This window comes from Ctenopharyngodon idella, chromosome 23, assembly GCF_019924925.1.
Source record: "Ctenopharyngodon idella isolate HZGC_01 chromosome 23, HZGC01, whole genome shotgun sequence".
NCBI classification, from domain to species: Eukaryota; Metazoa; Chordata; class Actinopteri; order Cypriniformes; family Xenocyprididae; genus Ctenopharyngodon; species Ctenopharyngodon idella.
Window position 1 is genome coordinate 22485430 of NC_067242.1, and position 26544 is coordinate 22511973.

The 26544-nt window shown below is 36.9% G+C and overlaps 2 protein-coding genes across 3 annotated transcripts in view; both read right to left on the reverse strand.

Moving 5' to 3' along the window:
- The window catches only part of acad11 (acyl-CoA dehydrogenase family, member 11), an 81288-nt gene extending 71981 nt beyond the window's left edge, over positions 1–9307 (reverse strand). For both annotated transcript variants that reach the window (XM_051882736.1, XM_051882734.1), the window contains exons 1-7: positions 9116–9307; positions 8910–9009; positions 7642–7767; positions 7253–7414; positions 6953–7117; positions 1684–1825; positions 970–1091 (exon numbers count right to left, since the gene is read on the reverse strand). In XM_051882736.1, the coding sequence (XP_051738696.1) occupies positions 970–1091; positions 1684–1825; positions 6953–7117; positions 7253–7414; positions 7642–7767; positions 8910–9009; positions 9116–9237 (939 nt within the window). In that variant the 5' untranslated portion in view covers positions 9238–9307. The remainder of the gene's footprint in view (positions 1–969; positions 1092–1683; positions 1826–6952; positions 7118–7252; positions 7415–7641; positions 7768–8909; positions 9010–9115) is intronic.
- A 2876-nt stretch (positions 9308–12183) lies between these two features.
- On the reverse strand, positions 12184–25084 carry pxdc1b (PX domain containing 1b). The gene is made up of 5 exons (XM_051882760.1): positions 24209–25084; positions 15027–15118; positions 14738–14855; positions 14442–14553; positions 12184–13908 (listed from the first exon to the last, which is right to left on the reverse strand). The coding sequence occupies exons 1-5, from the start codon at positions 24456–24458 to the stop codon at positions 13779–13781; spliced, it is 702 nt and encodes a 233-aa protein (XP_051738720.1). The 5' UTR covers positions 24459–25084; the 3' UTR covers positions 12184–13778.
- Between the last annotated feature and the right edge of the window lie 1460 nt (positions 25085–26544).

Below are 26544 nucleotides of genomic sequence, written 5' to 3' on the forward strand. Positions count from 1 at the left end.
ATAAGACAAAATAAACAGAAGGTTCACCAGTCATTCGTGAACTACTGTATACACCTGGCATTCTGGGAGTAAAATCATCTACCTTCACAGAATATGTTTATTAAATATGTTTTTTCATTTTAATACATGGCTATGGAATACCTAATTCTGATTAGTCAGTTGTGCAGTCAAACATAATGGCCACTAACATGAATAACTGACTGTTGTCCCAAGCAATTGATTTCTTACATTAGTACTACCATTCAAAAATTTGGGGTCGGTAAGAATTTTTTAAATATTTTCGAAAGAACTCTCTTTTCTTTCAATATTGAGAAACAGTATTGTAATTTAAAATATATACAATACAATTTATTTCTGCTGGCAAAACAGAATTTTCAGCAGCCATTATTCTAGTCTTTAGAGTCACATGATCCTTAAGAAATCATTCTAATATGCTGATTTGGTGCTCAAGAAACATTTCCTATAATTAAAAATACTGAAAACAGTTTAATATTGCTTAATATTCTTGTGGAAGCCGTGATACTTTTTTTTAGGATTATGATGAATAGAAATTAATAGAACAGCATTTATTGGAAACAGATTTTTTGTGTCTTTACTGTCACTTTTTATCAATTTAATGCATTCTTCCTGAATAAAGTATTAATTTCATTGAGGAAAAAAAAAAAAGAAATCTTCCTGACCCCAAATGTTTCATGTCTCTCATAGCACTACACTATCCTTTTTTCCTCAAATAATTAATATTTCTAATCAGAATGATATTTAATGTCCATTGACCATGTATAATCTTGGCTATATTATCTTTCTACTGTCATTTTGTGTAAAGAAAAATTTACATACATTTACATACATTTAAAGTAAGCAAGTGAATGTACCTCCTCCGTGACAGTGGGTTTTTTTATCTGATTGGTACAAACAGTTTAATTTTGTTTTAACCACAATGGCTTAACATGGCCTGCATGAACTTAATACCTGTGCAATTGCAGCCATTTTGAAAATAGCCATGGCAATGAAGAAGTTTAGCTGGGGGAGAGAGTTTGGGATCCCTCGACAACAGCAGTAAATGGAGATCAGGTCATCTGGAGAAGGAATTCCTGTTCAAAAGCAACAGATGGATTAAAACATAAAATATAGAGAGCGATAATAAAATAACATATAAAAGGACACTGTTTTCTTAAAAGGTTAGTTAACCCAAAAATGAAAATTCTGTCATCATTTATTCACCCTCATGTTAGTCTAAACCCATAAGACAATAAAGGCATCATAAAACGAATCCATATGAATGAAGTGGTTTAATCCAAGTCTTGTGAAGAGATACAAATGCTTTATATGAACAGATTTAGTTTAGATTTATTTACATATAAACACACATACATAGAGTAAAGCACATACGGTAAACACGAAAGCTTGTGTGTGTGTCACGTGTGTGTCACATGCTAGAACAAACCTCATTGGTTCTGGTGTGTCAAAAACAGCAGATTTGCTAGAACAAATCTTACTAAGTAGTGGTTTCATTCTTCAGGTTTCATTAAAAAATATAAAAAATAAAAATCTTAATTTGCATTTCAAAGATTAACCAAAGTCTTATGGGTTTGGAACAACATGAGGGTGAGTAAATGATGAACTATCCCTTTAACTCTACAGAAATATTAAAAAAAATTAAAAACAAAAAAGGAGATTCTCCACCCTCCACTCCTGTAACACCACCCATTGTGCTGATGAGTTTGTAGTGACTGGGCCAATAGTGTGGCATGAGGAAGTAGGCCAAGTCTGCTATTGGCTGTCCGGTAGTGGACAGTTCCCAATCCAGCACAGCTAGCACACGAGCCTGAAAGGAGATAATAAACCTTTCAGGAGACCCATATGTTACCACATGTAAAAGTCTGAAATCTTTCATGGAAGGGACTGAGGTTTTGGATTGACTGACAGAAACACATTGGTATTACCAACTACCAGCGACTTACTGTAATAAATCATCCACTGACATAACGGTATACAAGCTTAAAAAGTCTTAAGTCTGTAATTAGTGCCACTGTAATAATAAAACATTTTCACTTTTTTTTTTTCCAAGGTTTGCCAAGATTCTATAGATGAATTTCCATACTTTATATTAAGTCCAACAAATACATATAACATTTTTAAAAATTAATACTTTATCCAACAAGGACACATAAATTTTACTTGACTTGACATAAATTGATCAAAAGAGCCAGTAAAGTCAATTATAATCTTCCAAAAGGTTTCTATTTCATATAAATTCTGTTACTATTTGATCAAACTTTTAAATGGTATATATATATATATATATATATATATATATATATATATATATATATATATATATAATGAATTTCATATTTTTTCTACACCTTTATACATACATACATACATACATACATATACATACTATATATATATATATATATATATATATATACACACACAGTGGTGGTCAGAATTATTGGCACCCTTGGTAAATATGATCAAAGATGACTATAAAAATAAATCTGCATTGTTTATCCTTTTGATCTTTAATTAATAAAATTAGCAAAAATCTAACCTTTCATTGAAGGAAAAAAATTGAAAGTGTGGGGAAAAATCACATTATGAAATAAATGTTTTTCGCCAAAACATGTTGGCCACAATTATTGGAACCCCTAGAATTTTTTATGAATAAATATCTCTTAAGTATATTCCCATTCATATTTACATTTTTTTTAGCACACCAGGGTGATCATGAACATGAAATTGTCCAGCCATGACTTCCTGTTCCACAGGAGTAAAAACATGAGGAAACACAAAAGCCAAATTCCCTTAATCATTCATCACAATGAGTAAAACCAAAGAATATATTTCTGATGTGCAGCAAAAGATTGTTGAGCTTCACAAAATAGAAAGTGGCTGTAAGAAAACAGCTAAAGCATTGAAAATCCCCATTTCCACCATCAGGGCAACAATTAAGAAGTTCCAATCAACTAAAGATGTTACAAATCTGCGTGGAAGAGGACCTGTGTCTAAATCGTCCTAATGCGCGGTGAGGAGGAAAGTTTGCGTGGCTAAAGACTCTCCAAGGATCACAGCTGGAGAATTGCAGAGATTAGTTGAGTCTTGAGTCTCAGAAAGCCTAAAAAAAATTATCAAACAGCACCTACATGCCCACAAGTTGTTCGGGAGGGTTTCAAGAAAAATCCTCTGCTCTCATCCAGAAACAATCTCCAGCATATTCAGGTGTCAGACATGACTGGAACTTCAAACGGGACCGGCTTCTATGGTCAGATGAAACTAAAAAAAAAGAGCTTTTTGGCAGCAAACTCACCAGATGGGTTTGGTGCACACATGGATAAAAAGTACCCCATGCCCACGGTTAAATATACTGCTGGATCTTTAATGGTGTGGGGCTATTTTTCCGCTGGAGGTCCTGGACATCTTGTTCAGATACATGGTATCATGGATTCTATCAAATGCCAACAGATAAAAAAACAAAAGATTTCTAGCAGAAGCGGTCAGGTTATAATGGGCCGTGGTTGGATCTTCCATCAGGACAATGATCCAAAACAAACATCAAAACCAACACAAAAATGTGTCACTGAGCACAAAATGAAGCTTCTGCCATGGCCGTCCCCCTAAAGAAAATTAGTGGAGTGAACTGAAAAGAAGAAGCACCAACATGAGGCTGGGAATCAGAAGGATCTGTAGAGATTCTGCATGAAGGAATGGTCTCTGATCTCTTGTCAGGTGTTCTCCAAACTCATCAGGCATTACAGATGAAGACTCAAAGCTGTTATCTTGGCAAAAGGAGATTGCAAAAAGTATTGAATAAAAGGGTGCCAATAATTGTGGCCAATGTGTTTTGGAGAAAAACATTTATTTCATAATGTGATTTTCCCCCCACTTTCAGTTCTTTTCCTTCAATGAAAGGTTAGTTTTTTGCTAATTTTATGAATTAAAGATCAAAAGGATAAACAATGCAGATTTATTTTTATAGTCATCTTTGATCATATTTACCAAGGGTGCCAATAATTCTGACCACCACTGTATATATATATATATGTATATATATATATATATATATATGTGTGTGTGTGTGTGTGTGTGTGGAGCCAAACAGGAAATAATTATATATATAAACCTGAATATATAAATGTAAACTTTGAATATATAGTTATAAGTCAGAACATATATTTATAAATCCTGAATATATAGTCATATAACTCTGAATATATAAATGTAAATACTGAATATACAGTTATCTGTCAGAATATATATTTATAAATCCTGATCTGAAAAAGGTAAATAGATAAATATGATGCGATGACTGTGATAACTTTAACCATTGAATGGATACTACAACAAAGTGATTTTTTTTGTCATATATTGACCTGAAGAATGAAAGCTGTATTGGATATTTATATGAGTAATATCACGCTCATAGCCATGCAAAATGTATTAATTTGGCATGAAAAGATTGTTTTATCGATAAAATATTAAGCACTAATTTCATATATATTGTCTTTCAATAATTCAAGCACTTTTCAAGTACCTTTACTGTTTATGGCTGTTTTCAAGGGCTTTCCAGGACTTGAATTTCAAAAAGTCAAATTTAAGTACTTCAAGCACTTTAAGCACCTTGTACAAACCCTGATATATTGTCTACTTAGGGCCCGAATTTTAGCACAGAATTGTGGGTTTTGCAAATAATTTTACTCATTCCCACAAGTTCTACACATATAATATGTGCTAAATTCCTGCAAGCAATTATTAGCATGCAGGTTGAATGATTAAACTAATTCATCCAGATGAACAGATCGCATTAATAATTTTAAATCTTGCTGTCAAACTGTGATTTCACTAACAGCGTGAGTGAATCAGTGCAACCGCGTCTTCACTCTCTCATGAGTTCAGTGTGGCAACTGTGAGTTATAAAGTCCAAATTGCGAGATGTAAACAATTGTGAGTCCGAAGTCCGAATTTTGAGATAAAAAGTTGTTTTACCTTTTTTATTTTTTTTTTTTTTTTTTTAAATTCTGTGGTGGCAACAAGCTTCCATACCTTCACGTTCATTGCGGTCACAAAATTCTGGCCAGTTAATAATACATAGGATAACAAAATCACTCTTCTTAATTAGCACCCAAATACATGAGAACACAATTTACACACCTATAGTGTATGAATAATTGTTGGCATGAATTTAGCACATTATAAGAATGGAACTTATGCGAATCCTGTGCTAAAATTCATATGTAGACAACATATGGATTTATATATTCAGGATTTATAAATACACATTCTGACTTATGACTATATTCAAATTTACATTCATACATTCAGATTTGTAACTATATATTCAGTTACATTTATATATTCAGGTTTATAACTATATATTCAGATTTACATTTATATATTCACAATTTAAATTTAATAATTTCCTGTTTTTCCCCCCATAATATATGTATGTATATTTATATATATGTATATTTATATTTATATAAACATACAGTCATGTGAAAAAGTTAGGACACTCTATTGCATTCCATGCTTTTCTTTATCAGGACATTACAAAAAAATCATCTAGTGCTTGGCAGGTCTTAAAATCTGGAAAATAAAAAAAAATGAACAAAACACATGACATATCACACTGTGTCATCATTTATTCAACAAAAATAAAGCATCATTGGGATCATTGTCCAGCTGCATGACCAAGCTTTAGCTGTTGTATAGATGGCCTCACATTTGACTCTAGAAAATTTTGGTATACAGAGGAGTTCATGGTCGACTCAATGACTGTGAGGTGAGGTGCCAAGGGCCCATGGCTACAAAACAAGTCCAAAATCATAAGCCCTCCACCAGCATGCTTGTCTTTTGGTATGAGGTGTTTGTGCTTATATACTGTTTTTGGTTTTCACCAAACTTGGCGATGTGCATTTTGGCCAAACTTCTCCACTTTGGTCTCATCTCTCCAAAGGAGTTTGTTCTAGAAGTCTTACTGTTCGTTCAGATGCAACTTTGCAAACCTAAGCCATCCTGCCATGTTTTTTTAGCGAGAAGAGGCTTTCTCCTGGCAACCCTTACAAACATTCCATACTTGTCCCGTCTTTTTCTAATTAATTGTATTGTCTTGAACTTTATCATTTAACATGTTAGCTGAGGCCTGTAGAGTCTGAGGTGTAGTTCTTTGGTTGTCTGCAATTTCTCTGAGCATTGCAAGCTCTGATCTTGGGCCGAATTTGCTGGGAAGTCCACTCCTGGGAAGATTGGCTGTCTTAAATGTTTTTCACTTGTGAATAATCTCTCTGTAGAATAATGGGCTTCAAATTGTTTGGAAATGGCCTTGTAACCCTTCTCAGATTGATAGGCAGCAACAATTGCTTCCCTAAAATCATTGCTGATGTCTTTCCTCCTTGGCATTGTGTTAACACACACCTGAAGTCTCCAGATGCTTAAACTGCCAGAACTTCAGCTTTTATAGAGTTGATCACACTTGCTGATGATCAGTTAATCAAAAGGCATGACACGGTGTGATATGTCATGTGCTGTTATTCATCTGTTTTTTTATTTTCCAAATTTTAAGACCTGCTAAGGACCAGATGATTTTTTTTATTATGCCCTAATACAGAAAACCATGGAATTCAATAGGATGTCCTAACTTTTTCACATGACTGTATATATAAATATACATATATATATATATATATATATATATATATATATATATATATATATATATACACACACATATATATATATATATATATATATATATATATGTGTGTGTGTGTATATATATATATATATATATATATATATACACACACACACACACATTATACATTATATATATATATATATATATATGCACCATTATGGCGTTAATCAATTATTTATTTCATTTAATTATTTAAGCCAAAAAAAAAAAAAATCATCAGAATATGACTTGATACATCGTATATATTAGTACCTCTGTAGGGTGGAATATCAGGTTGTCAATTCGGAAATCGCCATGAACAAGGGACACTTCATTGTCATTGGTTGGCAGGTTGTGGCTCAGCCAATCACAAAGTTTATCCATGGCTGGAATCTCTTTGTGGGCAGAGGCTTTGTACTGCTTTGTCCATGTGGACACCTGAAAACAAGACATAATTTCAAAAAATATTTTCTTGGTGGGTCAAAAGATGACCGTAGATTTAGAGAATGATAATAAAATTTAAAATTTTGATTTCAGCTCAATACCTTATGACTGATAATGTCTTTATCTCACCTGCCTTTTACAATAACCTGATCCCTTCCCGTATCCCAGGAGGCCGAGCGTATTCACGTCCAGAGAGTGAAGTTTGGCTAGAGTCTCCACTGCTGCCACATACAGAGCAGTTCGCTCTGCTGTACTGACCCCTGGGAGCCTCAAGTCCCTAAATATACGTCCCTGATGTGCAGACATACAAAATAACATCATCCCTGTTGTCCCTCCATTCTTAAACCATTCAAAACTACACAGACTGAAAAGGTGGGGTGGAAACAATCATGACTGCCCCCTTCTGGCAGAGTGCATAGTTTGAACTGCTTTAGCTAGATATAACTCAGACATGGTCAAACACTGTAACAACATAAATTAAATTATCAATCAAGGTAACTTCCACTGGCTACAAGTACCTGTACATGCTCCATGATGTAGAACTCGGTGCCGATGACACGAGTATCTGAGCAGTAAATCACAGGATGAGGAACAGGAAAGCCAACAGAATACAAAACCTCTTGAACAGCATACTCTCTATCTACCTGCACACACAAAATCACACAAAACATGTATTGTTTGACTGACACCAGTATGATGATATTAATATTATATATCATTACTGTTTTATCTGTCTTTAAACAAAAAAATAATGTTTACATTAAGTTCAACAGAAATTAAAGGGAGAGTTCACCCAAAAATGAAAATTTGTAACCAAGCAGATCTCGCCCCCCATTGACTAAAATAGTATATTTTTTGCCTACTATGGTAAAATGGTTTTATGAGGAATAGGAAACCAAGGACTAAAAAAATTGACAACCTTTACCTTATTGCTGTGAAATGACAATCTGAGAATTTAATACTGACACCATTGTAACCATAGCAAAATTGTCAATGGGGGGCAAAATCTGCTTGGTTACAAACATTCTTTTAAATGTCTTCCTTTGTGTAAAGCAGAACAAAAAAATTTATACAGGTTTACAACAACTTGAGGGGGAGTAAATGATGACAGAATTTTCATTTTTGGGTGAACTATCTAAAACATTATAATATACAGCGGAAAAGGAGCAACGGTTTATTTCTGCTGCAACCTGACACTGAATCTAATAAGTAAGAAAAAACTAAGTCCTGTTGGTTTCAGTGTTATTTTAGCATTGTTTATGATTAAAATAATTTTTAATAGTTTTAGTTTGTTATAAAACTGTTTAAACATCCATCTGTTTCATCCGAAATGCACCAACAGACAAAATTTAGCCAGTAAGAATAAGAATAGATAGCAAATGATATTTTTTTTTTATGGCAGCAGATATTAGAAATCTATATGCCTCTTTTAAACAAAAATACTGTTCAAGTTAGTTGAAAAACATAACAAAATACAAAAGATGGATAACTGTTAAGCAACCTGGCATAGAAAAAGTGTAAAGCATTTACTGAAAAAAATTACCAAGAATCAAAACAAGTGTACAGTCTTGCACATTTCACTTGGTATTCTTTAGTTGTCTCCCTCTACTGATTAACTTACATACAGTTATGTGTTGCGTTGTCAAGTACAGTCACTGGTGTCAAAGTCCTTTCTGCATGTTCACAGCAGCGTTTAAGAGACCCAACTAAGCTGTATTAAACTCACCACTACAATTACTCTATAAATATGCATCAGTTATCCTGCTTTGTCACATTAATATGATACCTTATGTGCTCCAGGCAGCAGTTCTCCTGGAGGTTTCTTTCTGAGCACATAACGCTTGTCTGCAGTCTCAATGTAAAACGTTGGGTTGGACTGACCAGCTCTATTTAAAACAAATAAAATAAAATAAAGTAAAACAATAACAAACAAAACATGGATTATGATTGCATAAGGTGCATATAAAGGAGATGTGTTGGGAGATTTCTTACATGTACTGCTGCACAGTTAAAGTGCTGTTGCCTGAAAAGTCAAGATTCCCTGACAAATATCTTTTCAAGTTATTGGTGTCAAATCGATGTTCTGGACGGACGACAGTGGTTTGGCGATCCATGTCGACATTAAATGAAATTGAGAAATAAAGTTCACGGTTCAAACTGTTGCGGAAGATTTCAAAATAAAAGTCATCAACTCATCGAGGAAACAAAGATCATAAAAGTCCCATTTTTATAAGCACATCTGCTGAAAAGCGGTACAGGAAGCTCTGCTTATATTTATATTTTATAGGCCCTACTGGGATAAATCTGGGATAGATCTGCCCTGGACGCAGCTACTGTTGTATGAGAGTGATTGTGAAAGCAAAAGAGTGGGGTGTGTAAAGTGTATTACTTAAAATGCTGTCAAAACGGTTTTATATTTTGAGGAATAGGAGACCAAGGGCCAAGAAATTGACAACCTTATTGCTGTGAAATAACAGTCTGAGAATTTATATTGACACCATTGTAACCATAGCAAAATTGCAAAATTGTAGTGTGTTTGGTAGTATCTGCTATTTTTTGACGAAATTAATTATGGTGAACAAAGCAGTTTTAAAGCCCTCATTACCTGTTCCGGCCAGTAGATGGGACTGATGCCTAAACAGTGCATCCGGAAAGTTTTCAAAGCGCTTCACTTTTTCCACATTTTGTTATGTTACAGCTTTATTCCAAAATGGATTTAATTCATTATTTCCCTCAAAATTCTACAAACAATACCCCATAATCACAACGTGAAAGAAGTTTGTTTGAAATCTTTGCACATTTATTAAAAATAAATGAAAAAAAAATAAATAAATCACATGTACAGTAGCCTACATAAGTATTCACAGCCTTTGCCAAGACACTCAAAATTGAGCTCAGGTGCATCCTGTTTCCACTGGTCATCCTTGAGATGTCTCTACAACTTGATTGGAGTCCACCTGTGGTAAATTCAGTTGCATGGACATGATTTGGAAAGGCACATCCCTGTCTATATAAGGTCCCACAGTTAACAGTGCATGTCAGAGCACAAACCAAGCCATGAAGTCCAAGGAATTGTCTGTAGACCTCTGAAACATGACTGTATCAAGGCACAGATCTGGGGAAGGTACAGAAAAATTTATGCAGCACTGAAGGTCCCAATGAGCACAGTGGCCTCCATCATCCGTAAAATGGAAGAAGGTTGGAACCACCATGACTCTTCCTAGAGCGGGCCGCCAGGCCAAACTGAGCGATGGGGGAGAAGGGCCTTAGTCAGGGAGGTGACCAAGAACCCGATGGTCACTCTGACAGAGCTCCAGCATTTCTCTGTAGAGAGAGGAGAACCTTCCAGATGAAAAACCATCTCTGCAGCACTCCACCAATCAGGCCTGTATGGTAGAGTGGCCAGATGGAAGCCACTCCTCAGTAAAAGGCACATGACAGCCCACCTGGAGTTTGCCAAAAGGCACCTGAAGGACTATCAGACCATGAGAAAGAGAATTTTGGTCTGATGAAACGAAGATTGAACTTTTTGGTCTGAATAGCATCATGTCTGGAGGAAACCAGGCACTGCTCATCACCTGGCCAATACCATCCCTACAGTGAAGCATGGTGGTGGCAGCATCATGCTGTGGGGATGTTTTTCAGAGGAAGGAACTGGGATACTAGTCAGGATCGAGGGAAAGATGAATGCAGCAATGTACAGAGACATCCTTGATGAAAACCTGCTCCAGAACGGCTATGGGACAACTCTGTGTTCTTGAGTGGCCCAGCCAGAGCCCAGACTTGAACCCGATTGAACATCTCTGGAGAGATCTGAAAATGGCTGTGCACTGACGCTCCCCATCCAACCTGATGGAGCTTGACAGGTCCTGCAAAGAACAATGAGAGAAACTGCCCAAAAATAGGTGTGCTAAGCTGTCAGTCAGGAAAATTTGGTTGTAAAATGCGGTTGTTGTCATTACCCGTAATTTACTGAACTATACTTCTGTATAGTATTACCCACTAAAAGGAGAATTGACAACCAAATTTAGCTGCAGTGTGTACATGTGCAAATTTGAATACTTAAAATCTTAAGTAATAATAATTAATTAATTAATAAAGCTTTTTCTCCTGTTACAACTTTCATATTAAATTATTTATAACAGTGGAATAAACATCTGACCATGGCCTTGATTAAATTTCAAGTAAATGTAATATTTTTAATATTGATATATTTCTCATTTCTGATATCCCTTGGACTTGTAACACAAGTTAGCTAGCAGTATAAATGTACTTGTATGTGCATGCATTTATTTCTATTGTGCATTTAGTTGGGTTATTTTTATTTTTTATTTTTTTTTTTTTTTTCTTTGTTTTTCTTTAGAAAATTTTAAGAATTCCTTACAAATACAAATTATTCCATCCAAAAGTTTGGGGTTGGGGATTTTTTGAATGTTTTTGAAAGAAATCTCTTATGCTCACCAAGGCTGCATTTAGTCAAATGAAATGTGAAATAATATTACAGTTTCAATTAAGAATTTTCAAGGAATTACTCCAGTTTTCAGTGTCACATGATCCTTCAGAAATATACTATATGCTGATATGGTGATCATGTTTGTGATACTTTATGATAGGCTGCTTATTTCATGATTCTGATTAATAAAGTTTAAAGAAACAGCATTTATTTGAAACAGAAATATTTTGTAACATTATGCATCCTTGTTGATTACAATTATTATTTAAAGATAAAAAAAAAACTGACCTCAAACTTTTCAACAGTAGTGTAAGCTATATTTAAGTGTAGGCCTATTCAAACCTGCAAATATCTATTTTTAATATCATACATCTGACAGTTAAAAACAATATTATGAATGAACAGCAGGTGTCAGTAAACGTTAAAAAATAGGCTAATAGGCTAGCTATGATGGTGTGGCCTTCTATAGATTCGATTTGTGGAATCAAGTGGTGTATGCATATGAACTTTCTAGGAATATTCTGTGAGTAAAGTTGATTTAAAGGAGCAAGTAACCCGAGTATTCTGAAGAAGTAGGCTAAACAACCTAAAACATAACGCAAACTCATCATATTTACACAAAAGCTTTAGTGGCACGTTATTTATAAATTATTCACAAGTTTTGCAAATCATTTCAAATATACTGTATGAATTACTATTATTTTCAATACATGATGTGCACACCAGTCCCCCAGTCAGAAATGCCATTATGTGCAACATGTGAAACGTGACAGAAATAGTTATTTTCAATGCTTATAAAAATAATCATTAAAATCCCAATGAACAAAAGTAACCTCTGTAAAATATTTTGTGTCTGATATGTAATGTGCTATGCATTTGGTCATGTCCATATAAGCCTACTTTAATCACACAGTCTATTCTTCTGCCCTTGTGTTTGTGTTCAACACGACTTCATTGATATCTCTGGTATTTTGCTCACATGCATCCACGTTTAGATTTGAGAAAGGGAGTCACAAAGTAATATTTTATGGCTAGACATGATGGATATAACATGTCTGAGGCTGTGATAATATTATATAGCCTACATCCTAAAGAATAAAACATTTAATCAAGCATCAGATTACTTGCATGTTGCAAAAATATATAATCGCAAACACAATTACTTAAAGGGTTAGCTCACACAGAATTGAAAATGTTGGAGAATATTATTAAAGCACCAAAAATTGTGAACAAAACAAAGAGTAGAACTTTCTCACGGGTAGCAGGGAAACATGACTGCATTACAAAGTAGGGGTGTATTTGTGCATGTGTGTATATATTTGTGTAAGTGTGTACTAGAAGCCATGAGCCAAGTGTGTGTGCACATCTTTTGTGTTCAAGTGGAAAAAAAGAAAGTTCAGCTACTGTCCATATTTGTTGAGTAGAAGAGAGGCCATAAGCTAATAAAATTCACTTCAGAAAAACGTCTTTATACATTGGCAAATTTAATTTAGCTAAATCCAAAGTCTTTAAAACTAAGGCAGAAATGGCTGTCAAGATTAATAAAGCAGTGATTTTTGTACAACATCAAAGGTCTGAGTTGTTGAAATGGGATTTTTTTTTTTGCAGTATTTGGCTATTTGAATCAGCATTTTATGTTCAAGTTCTTTTACTATCACAACCTTCCATTTTGGTAAATCCATATGCAAATCTTCTTCTCCAGGAGTAGCTTCAGATCATCCACTAAAGCCAAAGGACTGATTCACATAGTGCAGACTCTTTCTGAAGAAGAAATATATTTTTCCAGGCAGGTTTTCTGGGCATTGGGCCTTGAAAAAGATGAATCACTAGGACACAGTGGATTTTAAATAAAAAAATAATAATAAATCTTTCAGGCCACCATCAATCTGTGCAACAGGAATAGCAACTTATTTTTTTTCCTTTTGTCAGTTACTATTATATTTTCTTGTCTGCAGCATGACTCTAGGTTGAATAATGAGGCACGTTGGTCAACACAGCATCATTGTGGGCTTAGGCCACCAAATCTGATGGACAGATTCTATGTCTAGTGGTGATCTCTTCCTGCAGCATAAACACAATCAGAATTAGCCTCGTTTAGAGCACATCCCATCTCTTGGCAAAAATTACATGCAGGCTATCTGCATCGTAGTGGTGGGCTTCAGTGCCCCCCTGTGAATGTCCACCCATGCAGAATTGTGCGCATCACTCCAAGATGTCAGTTTCAAATGGAACCAGGTGGTAGTAGGACAGGTTGGTGACATAAGCTTCAGGATCATCGTCACTCAGGTCTTGATCCACAGGATCCAAAGATTCTCTCCCGTCCTCATCATACCTGCATATTCAGAGATTATTAAAGAATTTTAATATATGAAATGATGGGGAAACAACATCTTAAGAAACAATATAACTCCAAAACCTAGCAAGCTGCCCATTTTTAAGACATCACTGGCATAATTCTAAAATAAAGGCTGTTTTTATTTTCAACATCTAACAAGACTTCACATGCTGTATTAATCAACAGTGTTCAGGATGTAATAAGGGACTGTGTATATCATGTATAATTGTGGGAATAATGTCAACAGACATCTATGGGAGGGTCTTCAGTTTCATTCCAGAGCTTCCTTCTCACACCCAGGGAAGGAAGTACCACTTCCTGTGTGTGACAGACCACTATGCACTCAAGGAAAACATTACTTCAAGCATGTAGTCAATGGCTAATGTAAAACAACAACAACAACAAAAAAACTTTATATGAATGTAATCAAGGGTCTCCTACACCAAAGCTTTATCACTGTATATTTCTTTTATGTGCATGTTCTCAGTGATTTGGACTGGGATGACACAGAGGTAATGTCAGACACTTACGAGTGCTGGGCTGAGTCAGTGGAGGAGGGTCTCTCTTTGTCCAGTGGAACGCTCTCATCAAACACAATGGTCTCAGTGTTCGCCAGGCAAAACCCATTAGACCTCATGATCTCTGTAGAGATGTCAGTAAATGGTCAGAAATAAAATGATCTCCGAAAATATGTCTAATTAATTTTTGTTATTTATAAAGATAAATAACATAATAATAATTATATTAACAATACTATTCATATTATATAATGTACTTATTGTAATATTCATCAATATTAACCAGCATTTCATCATTAAAAGCCTACCTGAAATCTTAACTGGACTTTGAAAGCATGGCTGAATCTTGTGGACATTGTCATTCCTCAGGACCTGGTCTAGCGGCGAGCGTTCAAAAAATGTTAAGACAACCTCTGACCTAGAAAACTGAGAAAAACATCCTTTTATGAGCTTATGATAAGACCTTAGCAAGTCATTCAGAAAGATGTTCAGGTAAAAAAGTAAAATAACAATACATGTTTCTTGTTTGTTACAGTCACACTTTAATAATACACAAGACTTTTTTCCCTTATACTGGTGTCATCAGAGATCTCTCACCTTCCAAGGCATGTTAATGGCGTTTTTCAACAGTCGCTCCACTTCATTTAGTTTTGTCTCAATGTCTCTTGCTTCTTTAATCTTCACAAGCCCTGTGAGAGCACAAACATATCAGCATATCCAGCCTTTCTAAAAATCTTTTACATCAGATCAGTATTCTGCCTCTCAGCTCAAGATTTTTTTATGTGCTTTTTCATAAGACTTTATGAGATGTGGTTCATTGACTAATTCAATAACAGGCCAATAACTATTTTACCTCTCCATTTACAAGCAATTATTGTGCAGTCTAGACAAGGTTGTGGTGAAATTACTTTCAGGCAACACCAAAAACAACTTTATCTCACCTCAAAACATGTAAGAGACCACAGAGAAAAAAATCCTGTCTGGTTTAAAAAAGGTTGACTTAAATGTGAACCCCTCTGATAAAGGTCCTAACCTTTGTAGTAACAATACTCAACCCATTATCTGTCCATTCAAGGTAGTATTTACAAAAATGAAGACATTCCTTCTAGGTGACATAATTGAAGTCCACAAGAGTGGTATACAAGAAAGGATGTGCCAAATTATGTAAGTGTTTCTTTATGTCCAGCCATTGTGTGTGTGTGTGTGTGTGTGTGTGTATATATATATATATATATATATATATATATATATACAGTGGGTACGGAAAGTATTCAGACCCCCTTAAATTTTTCACTCTTTGTTATATTGCAGCCATTTGCTAAAATCATTTAAGTTAATTTTTTTCCTCATTAATGTACACACAGCACCCCATATTGACAGAAAAACACAGAATTGTTGACATTTTTGCAGATTTATTAAAAAAGAAAAACTGAAATATCATATGACACTCATATATTTAACTCAGGTGCTGTCCATTTCTTCTGATCATCCTTGAGATGGTTCTACACCTTCATTTGAGTCCAGCTGTGTTTGATTATACTGATTGGACTTGATTAGGAAAGCCACACACCTGTCTATATAAGACCTTACAGCTCACAGTGCATGTCAGAGCAAATGAGAATCATGAGGTCAAAGGAACTGCCTGAAGAGCTCAGAGACAGAATTGTGGCAAGGCACAGATCTGGCCAAGGTTACAAAAAAAATTCTGCTGCACTTAAGGTTCCTAAGAGCACAGTGGCCTCCATAATCCTTAAATGGAAGACGTTTGGGACGACCAGAACCCTTCCTAGAGCTGGCCGTCCGGCCAAACTGAGCTATCGGGGGAGAAGAGCCTTGGTGAGAGAGGTAAAGAAGAACCCAAAGATCACTGTGGCTGAGCTCCAGAGATGCAGTCGGGAGATGGGAGAAAGTTGTAGAAAGTCAACCATCACTGCAGCCCTCCACCAGTCGGGGCTTTATGGCAGAGTGGCCCGACGGAAGCCTCTCCTCAGTGCAAGACACATGAAAGCCCACATGGAGTTTGCTAAAGATGGTGAGAAATAAGATTCTCTGGTCTGATGAGACCAAGATAGAACTTTTTGGCCTTAATTCTAAGCGGTATGTGTGGAGAAAACCAGGCACTGCTCATCACCTGTCCAATACAGTCCCAACAGCGAAGCATGGTGGTGGCAGCATCATGCTGTGGGGGTGTTTTTCAGCTGCAGGGACAGGACGACTGGTTGCAATCGAGGGAAAGATGAATGCGGCCAAGTACAGGGATATCCTGGACGAAAACCTTCCCCAGAGTGCTCAGGACCTCAGACTGGGCCGAAGGTTTACCTTCCAACAAGACAATGACCCTAAGCACACAGCTAAAATAACGAAGGAGTGGCTTCACAACAACTCCGTGACTGTTCCTGAATGGCCCAGCCAGAGCCCTGACTTAAACCCAATTGAGCATCTCTGGAGAGACCTAAAAATGGCTGTCCACCAACGTTTACCATCCAACCTGACAGAACTGGAGAGGATCTACAAGGAGGAATGGCAGAGGATCCCCAAATCCAGGTGTGAAAAACTTGTTGCATCTTTCCCAAAAAGACTCATGGCTGTATTAGATCAAAAGGGTGCTTCTACTAAATACTGAGCAAAGGGTCTGAATACTTAGGACCATGTGATATTTCAGTTTTTCTTTTTTAATAAATCTGCAAAAATGTCAACAATTCTGTGTTTTTCTGTCAATATGGGGTGCTGTGAGTACATTAATGAGGAAAAAAAATGGACTTAAATGATTTTAGCAAATGGCTGCAATATAACAAAGAATAAAAAATTTAAGGGGGTCTGAATACTTTCCATACCCACTGTATATATATACACATCAATCTAATAACTACTATTAATTTTGTATTTAATCATTTACAAGTGATGTATAATTGTTCATGAAGGCTAGAAGTGAAAAACGCCTTATATTCAGGTGTGCATAATTATTAAGCAGGGCTTCTTTTACAAATAAAACCAGCCAAAAAAGAGATTTAACTCAAACTGAAAAGTCAAAAATTATTAAATGCCCATGAGAAGGATGCTATACTAATGCAACACAAGAAATTGCAAAGTTAATGTATGACCAATGAACAGCAAAATGCTGATTGAGAAGAAAAGACATATATATACGGTGTATATATATATATATATATACACCGATCAGGCGTAACATTATGACCACTAACAGGTGAAGTGAATAACACTAACAGGGTCATGGCCGGCCAAGGCTCACTGATGCACGTGGGGACTGAAGGCTGGCCCGTGTGTTCTGATCCAACAGACGAGCTACTGTAGCTCAAATTGCTCAAAAAGTTAATGCTGGTTCTGATAGAAAGGTGTCAGAATACACAGTGCATCGCAGTTTGTTGCATATGGGGCTGCATAGCCGCAGACTAGTCAGGGTGCCCATTGCTGACCCCTGTCCACCGCCAAAAGCGCCAACAGTGGGCATATGAGCATCAGAACTGGACCACGGAGCAATGGAAGAAGGTGGCCTGGTCTGATGAATCATGTTTTCTTTTAGATCACGTGAATGGCCAGGTGCGTGCGTCGCTTATCTGGGGAACACATGGCACCAGGATGCAGTATGGGAAGAAGGCAAGCCAGCGGAGGCAATGTGATGCTTTGGGCAATGTTCTGCTGGGAAACCTTGGGTCCTGCCATCCATGTGAATGTTACTTTGACATGTACCACCTACCTAAGCATTGTTGCAGACCATGTAAACCCTTTCATGGAAACGGTTATTTACTGGTGGCTGTGGCCTCTTTCAGCAGGATAATGTGCCCTGCCACAGAGCAAAAATGATTCAGGAATGGTTTGAGGAGCACAACAATGAGTTTGAGGTGTAGACTTGGCCTCCAAATTCCCCAGATCTCAATCCAATCGAGCATCTGTGGGATGTGCTGAAAGGGTTAGTTCACCCAAAAATGAAAATTCTGTCATTAATTACTCACCCTCGTGCTGTTTTACACTCGTAAGACCTTTGTTGATCTTCGGAACAGATATTTTTATTTAAATCCGATGGCTCCATGAGGCCTACATAGCAATGACATTTCCTCTCTCAAGATCCATAAAGGTACTAAAAACATATTTAAATCAGTTCATGTGAGTACAGTGGTTCAATATTAATATTATAAAGCGACGAGAATATTTTTGGTGCGCCAAAAAAAAACAAAATAACGATTTATTTAGTGATGGCCGATTTCAAAACACTGCTTCAGGAAGATTCGGAGCGTTATGAATCAGCGTGTCGAATCATGATTCGGATCGTGTGTCAAACCGATAAACTGCTGAAATCACGTGACTTTGGCGCTCCGAATTGCGGATTCGACAAGCTGATTCGACACGCTGATTCATTATGCTCCAAAGCTTCATGAAGCAGTGTTTTGAAATCGGCCATCACTAAATAATTAGTTATTTTGTTTTTTTTGGCACACCAAAAATATTCTCGTTGTTTTATAATATTAATATTGAACCACTGATCTTGAGAGAGGAAATGTCATTGCTTCCTATGTAGGCCTCACGGAGCCATCGGATTTAAACAAAAATATCTCAATTTGCGTTCCGAAGATTAACGAAGGTCTTACGGGTGTGGAACGGCATGAGGGTGAGTAATAAATGACAGAAGTCCAATCCATGGAGGCCCCACCTCGCAACTTACAGGACTTAAAGGATCTTCTGCTAACATCTTGGTGCCAGATACCACAGCAAACCTTCAGGGGTCTAGTGGAGTCCATGCCTCGACGGGTCAGGGCTGTTTTGGCAGCAAAAGGGGGACCAACACAATATTAGAAAGGTGGTCATAATGTTATGCCTGATCGGTGTATATATATATATATATATATATATACTGTATATTATTTGAACAAATAAATAGTTGAGCAAAAGAGGCTTCGTTCAAAAAACGAACATGTCTTCAACAATGTCTTCTGTGTCACTTTCCTTTATATTCTCTTTATGGTTAATTTATATTTATTTCAATAATTAATCAGCATATCATCTAATACATTTAATTACAATTTTTAATGGATTCTGAAAGTCATTCTGAAAACAATGACAAATGTGCTGTTTTTGGTCAGCATGTCTAATCATCCAGACCAACCCAGAGCTGTAATTATGATGTTGGTGATGACAACAACGACCACAATCTCTAGTCACAAACAAAGAATTTACACAACAGCCTCTTTTTATTCAGGCTGTGAAAGACTCCACAAAACTCCAGACTGATGTAATGACTATTCTTTACTAATGTCTCATGCTGATGACATCACCCCTCAGGGCAGTATAGAGGTTTTAGGTCATTAAATCATCTTTGGAACATAATGACTCTACCAGCCCTAGCTGAGTTATGCTGTGTCTTTTTAAATCTCCCATGTTTACCTTTATCATACATCTGAAAGAACATATTTTACAGGCAACAAATCGGAGGATTTGGCTTGCTGACAGATAAAACCTATATGGAATAATTTCTCCTGTGTTAATTTTTCAAGCTTGACACTTTTATGCACATCAGAAATACAAATTAAGTAAATATTCACAGAAAGGAATTAAAGAGCAAAACGCATAAAATACGCATAGCACTGTGCTGAACAAAAAGAACTGATCTTTAAATGTTACCCTGGACAGAAAACTGAGCTAAGCTGATGTTATATAGAGCTCATTAGACTTGCAGAAGTGTTTTTGATAATAAACACTCCGGCACCATGAGTCAAGACAGATGCAAAACAAATGAAGTGGCATGTATGGTGTCCCATGCTCGGAATTTGTGCTGTGCATTTCACCCATCCAAGTTCACAAACACAGCAGTGAGTATTGAACACACACACACACCATGAACACCCCCCCAAAGTAGTGGGCACCCATTTTTGCTATGGCACCCAGGGAGCAACTGGGAGTTAATTCCTGCTGGTACTGAGACTCGAACCCATGACCAGTTGCAAGTCCAACTCTCTAACCATTTTCTTTCCCAAACAAGACACCAGCTAAAATTTGACTTAATCCAGCTGTACTGTTTGTCTGAACAGATATCCGTGCTCGTCCGGGGTTCTTCCTGTCAGGATTTGCTGTGGAAGTGTCCGTTTCCTGTGGGCTAAAGATTTAAGCTTATGTTGGGTAAAATTGCAGTGTTTGTGTGTTTAAAAAGACACTCCTAAGCTCTCTACATTCAATGTTCTCCTTATGGGGAAAGAGCACATATCTGATCCATTTCCATTTTGCCACCATTTTGGTTTGAACTGTTTCCAGATGGATAACAAAAGAGGAGCCACGTGTTAACACAAACCAAACAGACGAGGGAAATAACTTTGAAACCTGATCTTTCACCAAGTTCATTGATATTCTCCCTTAATCAGCATTCACATTTACCAAACTGCCCCTTAGGCACAATATAACACTATAATATAACATAATTTAAATATTATTCAGTACATAAAGCTGTTGTAAACACTCAGCATGATGTGGCTAAAGTGGCAGTTCACTCCAGCAGATGTACTAAACTCAAGAACTGATAACAACAAAACTGTTTCACAAGAAACATGTCTAATGATGAAAAAGAGAAATAAGAGCAAAAATATCTAGTCATGTCTGTTCATGTTGATTGCTCTGTAAACCATTAACACGTTATCTACATAGCCGTGCGTTGGGACTTTAGCACATTTTTGCAGTGAGTTATCTAGATACATGTTTGCATCAGTGGTCCAAACCAGCAAAAGCAGACTTTGATAAAATCACAAAGACAGAGGAAGTTAAGCTACATTTCTAAAGGTTTTGGCTAACTACTGATAACAAGTACAAGACTATTTTAAAGAAATGAATCTGCAAGTTCAAAACTCTATGGTTTCTCTATGGTGTTCTGGATGGCTGTTAGCTCATTAAATGTATCGACTGATAATGTTTTTTAAATACAGATTTGTTGTTTATATGTCTGATAACCATTACGCAGAACCATTTTTTTTTCTGTTATTGATACATTTCATCTTCATATCAAAACGATAAAAAATGCAATTGTGTTTTAAATAGTTTTAAATGGTTTAAGTGTTGTTTATTACACTAGATACTAGTAAACACTGGCTCACTGGAATAATTATACAACTAACAAACAAAATAGTAATACATTACATCAGAGTCCATTTCAAATGGTATGTTATCAGAACTATTAATGTTTTTAGTGAAGTCTCAAACCTGCTGACAGTGTAATTTTTTGTGTTTTATGGTGAGTAGCACATTTGCAGCAAATTATCTCATCAAAGCTGTCATTTTCACCCAACACATTTTTAAACACGTTTCTTGTATAATTATATGTATTTTGATCCATGAATTTCTATACACACGAGTATAAAACTTACGCAAGCTTTATTGCAATCACTCATGGAGATAAAAAATTTCCACAGAGCTGTAAGTACATGTATGATGATGTTTTGCAGTTGCTAAATTAGCTGGTTTCTAAGGAGTTCTGGATGGTTGTTTGTGCATTATACAATTGTTAAAGTGGGTGGTTGCCCACCTCGAAGATTAACATTCTGGACCCTATATGGCTCAGATCCATCAATCAATGTAAGTCTATGGGATTTTTTTAACCATCCACAAGGCAAAGATCACTTAACAAACAAACACCTTAACTCAATAAACTGGATTTGAAGTATCATTGGCTTGTGCTCTGTGTGCATGTGTGTGGTCACTGATGCCACAGGGGTGCTAAAGTTAGGAGGCGCCCCTTACAGCATACACTCAGCCTCATAATGACATATAGCCTACCAGAGAACGCTATATGTCTCACTTGTTGCGAATATTATGCTTTTTCACTTAAAAACAAGCAGTGGGCCAATGGAATCAAAGAGAGACAAGAAGGAGCCAAAGAGGTGCTAGGACAATGAAGAGAGGTGAACAGAATTTTGTACAACACTAACACAAACATAAAACATAAGTAGCACTGTCAGACTCAAACTCTGGATCCAATAACATCTTGACCACAAATAAAAAGGTACAAAAAAAGAAGTGAAAGAGGTGTGAAAAGAGTCAGTATTCTGAAAGTGAGTAATTTCCGTCTTGTTTCCATGGTGCCGGATATTTTGTTTTCAAAGGTTGTGAATGCTTATTTCTGTCTGAGGGATAAAGGTCAGGCATTGCAGCCACTATATAAAAGCCCTGTGGCACATGGTTTCCAAGACTGACTCTGCTTTGGAGGCTACAGACAAAGACAATATCGACAACCCAAAACAAGTTATGTGCTATGTATCACGCCAACATTGAATTGCATACCAGCAACAAATCTCCCGAGCAGGCTGCCATGTGTCTAGATGCCATGTCACACAATCATGCTTGTCTGAAATGTCTGGTTAAAAGATTTCTGCAAGTCATTTGACTTAAAACTCACTGATATTAACTATATTAAGTAGTTTAACACTGCAAACTGATATCTTTAAGTCACACAAAAACATGAACCATACCATTTCTACTGTTTCACAATGAGACAAATCTAACAGTCATCTCATCTTGCACAATGAAGATATTTGTCAAAACTCACAAAACTCACAAATCACAAAGTCCTAACAGAATTATGAGAGGACACTACTGAGGAAAGAAAGCTGACCCAATTGGGTCCTAGTTGATCAAACTATAGCTGCAGGACTCATTTTTAAGTGCTTTAAGGGACAATTGCAGTTTGGGCCTATTTGAAATTTTAGCACTGCAGTTATGCTGCAATAATGCAGTTATGCATTTTCATTGGAATTTAAGCCTAATTTAACAATTCAATCCCAATAGAAGTGTGTATGACCTGTCTTGGCATGTGAAATCTAAAAAAAAAGGCTGCTCTATATTCAGAAAGCTAGTCACTGACTCATCTGTTTCAGAAAGCAAGGAGCCACATGATAGGTCTGGTTTGTGTGTCACTGTATCTAGTCCAGTGTGAATTATTAAGCAGAATACTTGAACCTTGTCCCCAAACAAAGAAATGTGTTTGCTTCTGGGTGGGTCTTTTCTGATGGAAAACATATGAATTTTGAAATTAGAATGCAGTACCAAATATTCATCGTCAGGTGCTAAATTAACTGATTTTATTCTAGACAAAATATTATTTAATATGACTGAATAAACCTTACTACTTCATGTTCAACCAACAAAAGTCATTTTAATCCGGTAGAAATAGCTTTTTAAGATTTTTTTTTTTTTTCATTGTTGTTTACATTTTAGGGCCAAGTAGAATAGCAGTGCAGAATAAAGTAGGTAACTGTAATAGAGTACGGTACAATAGTGAATATTCTATAGGCCTACTCATCTAGAGTAGGGTAGATCAGAAAAGAGAAAAAAAGAGCACTGTAAAGTATAATAGAATAGAACAGGACAGCGTGGTAGTGAATAAAGTAGAAATAAATAGAGAATAAAAATTTGGGCAACAATTATTGGCGAACTGGATATCGCTATTGAGCCGCAGCTAATTTGCCTGATTTTTTTAGCTTTGCAATCGCAAATGCAAGGAAAGGGTCTGCAGAAATATTTCGGAGTAAAAGTATCAATTTGCTCTTTAAATTGTAGTGAAGTAAAAGTAGAAGTCAACAAAAACGTTAAAAAGTAAAGACGTAGCCTATTGTAGCCTACAAACGACGCATTTGTACTTCGTTACTATATAGCCTACACCTACTGTATAGCCTAAGTTAGTGTTGAACAATAGAATAGAATAGAATAGAATAGAATAGAATAGAATAGAATAGAATAGGTCAAGTAGAACTGTTTGCACTTTATTTATAATAACACTTCGCACCCACCTACTATCAGAGGAGACTCTGACAAATCTCGTCTGTCTTCGGGGAAACACTCCAGTAGTCTTTTTAAAAGTCTTCCCAAATCTGAGGAGCTTCTGTGCAGGTAAAGAATGTTTCTGTCCGACCATTCAGTCCTTATTTCAAAGAACTCCTCTTCCTCTCCTCTAATGATGAGCCTGCGAATCCCGTTAACCCAACAATCCTTCACGAACATGTTCACCAGGGATGTGCCCTCAAAAATCGCCGATGCCATCTTCAGTGCCCTCACTCCAGCATTCTGTGGATTTTCTGCTCAACTTCAACAGCATTTAAGTCGCTCAAAATGTGCAAGTTTGAGGGCTAAACAACAAATGTACAGGTAATAAATATGAGTTCGCATCCAAAAGCCTTTAAAGGAACTTCCAATTTCGATTCGTTTACGTACGTGTGCAGACGGATATGCAAGAATAGCGCAGCTAAATAAGTAGCCTAGTTTCTATTCTATCCTAAACATTTCTATCGTCCTTTCGTTTTTCTTTCGCGTGGTGCGTAGATGTCAAGACGTCTCGCGTTTTATCCAAAATTGCGCACATCTATTCATCAAAAAAGTTTAGGCGTTCTCTTAAATGTCTGTTGCAACTTAATATAACGGATTGCGACAGTTGCCTTGTACGCATCGGTAACTGAGCCTCTTTAATCCCATTAGATGATGTTAATCACAGATAAAGTCCAGAGTCAATCAGCTGAGCAAAGTGAATAACGGACGCCGAAAACAGGCCGAGAGTTTGAGACATAAAAAAGACAGCGTTTCCTTCTATTGGCAGAAGTTGCGTCTTCACCCCTCCTTCCCTCTCATTCTCTTCCACACAGCGCTATGCGAGGAATTCACATCTGAGAGAGAGAGAGAGAGAGAGAGAGAGAGAGAGACTCGAGACTCATCACTCACTCACTCACACCCAGTGAACGTCATTCTGTGAGCATGTGCTCTATATTTGGGAAGTCTGGTCATTTTGCAACCGTGATCTTATTGTCGTTTTAAAATCTATAAAATTCTGTGAAATTAATTTAAAATATACTTTATACAACTATATAAATATACTATATATTGTTACACAGGGAAGTTATCACAAGGACAGTTTATATATATATATATATATATATATATATATACAATTTTATATATATATATATATATATATATATATATATGTATATATACAATTTTTATATATATATATATATATACACTGCTCAAAAAAAAATTTCACATCAGATCTCAATGGGCAAAAATATCATGCTGGATATATATACTGATATGGACTGGGTAATGTGTTAGGAACAAAAGGATGCCACATCGTTTGATGGAAATGAAAATTATCAACCTACAGAGGACTGAATTCAAAGACACCCCGAAATTTCATTGCAGCAACTCAAAATGGTACTCAGTAGTTTATATGGCCCCCACGCATGCCTGATAACGTTGGGGCATGCTCCTAATGAGATGACGGATGGTGTCCTGGGGTATTTCCTCCTAGATCTGGACCAGGGCATCACTAAGCTCCTGGACAGTCTGAGGTGCAACCTGGTGGCGTCAGATGGACCGAAACATAATGTCCCAGAGGTGTTATATTGGATTTAGGTCAGGTGAGCGTGGGGGCCATTCAATGGTATCAATTCCTTCATCCTCCAGGAACTGCCTGCATACTCTTGCCACATGAGGCCGGGCATTGTCGTGCACCAGAAGGAACCCAGGACCCACTGCACCAGCGTAGGGTCTGACAATGAGTCCAAGGATTTCATCCCGATACCTAATGGCAGTCAGGGTGCCATTGTCTAGCCTGTAGAGGTCTGTGTGTCCCTCCATGGATATCCCTCCCCAGACCATCACTGACCCACCACCAAACTGGTCATGCTGAACGATAATACAGGCAGTATAACGTTCTCCGCGGCTTCTCCAGACCCTTTCACATCCGTCACGTGCTCAGGGTGAACCTGCTCTCCTCCGTGAAAAGCACAGGGTGCCAGTGGCGGACATGCCAGTTCTGGTGTTTAATGGCAAATGCCAATCGAGCTCCACGGTGCCGGGCAGTGAGCACAGGGCCCACTGGAGGACGTTGGGCCCTCAGGCCACCCTCATGAAGTCTGTTTCTGACTGTTCGGTCAAAGACATTCACACCAGTGGCCTGCTGGAGGTCATTTTGTAGGGCTCTGGCAGTGCTCATCCTGTTCCTTCTTGCACAAAGGAGCAGATACCGGTCCTGCTGATGGGTTAAGGACCTTTTACAGCCCTGTCCAGCTCTCCTAGAGTAACTACCTGTCTCCTGGAATCTCCTCCATGCTCTTGAGACTGTGCTGGGAGA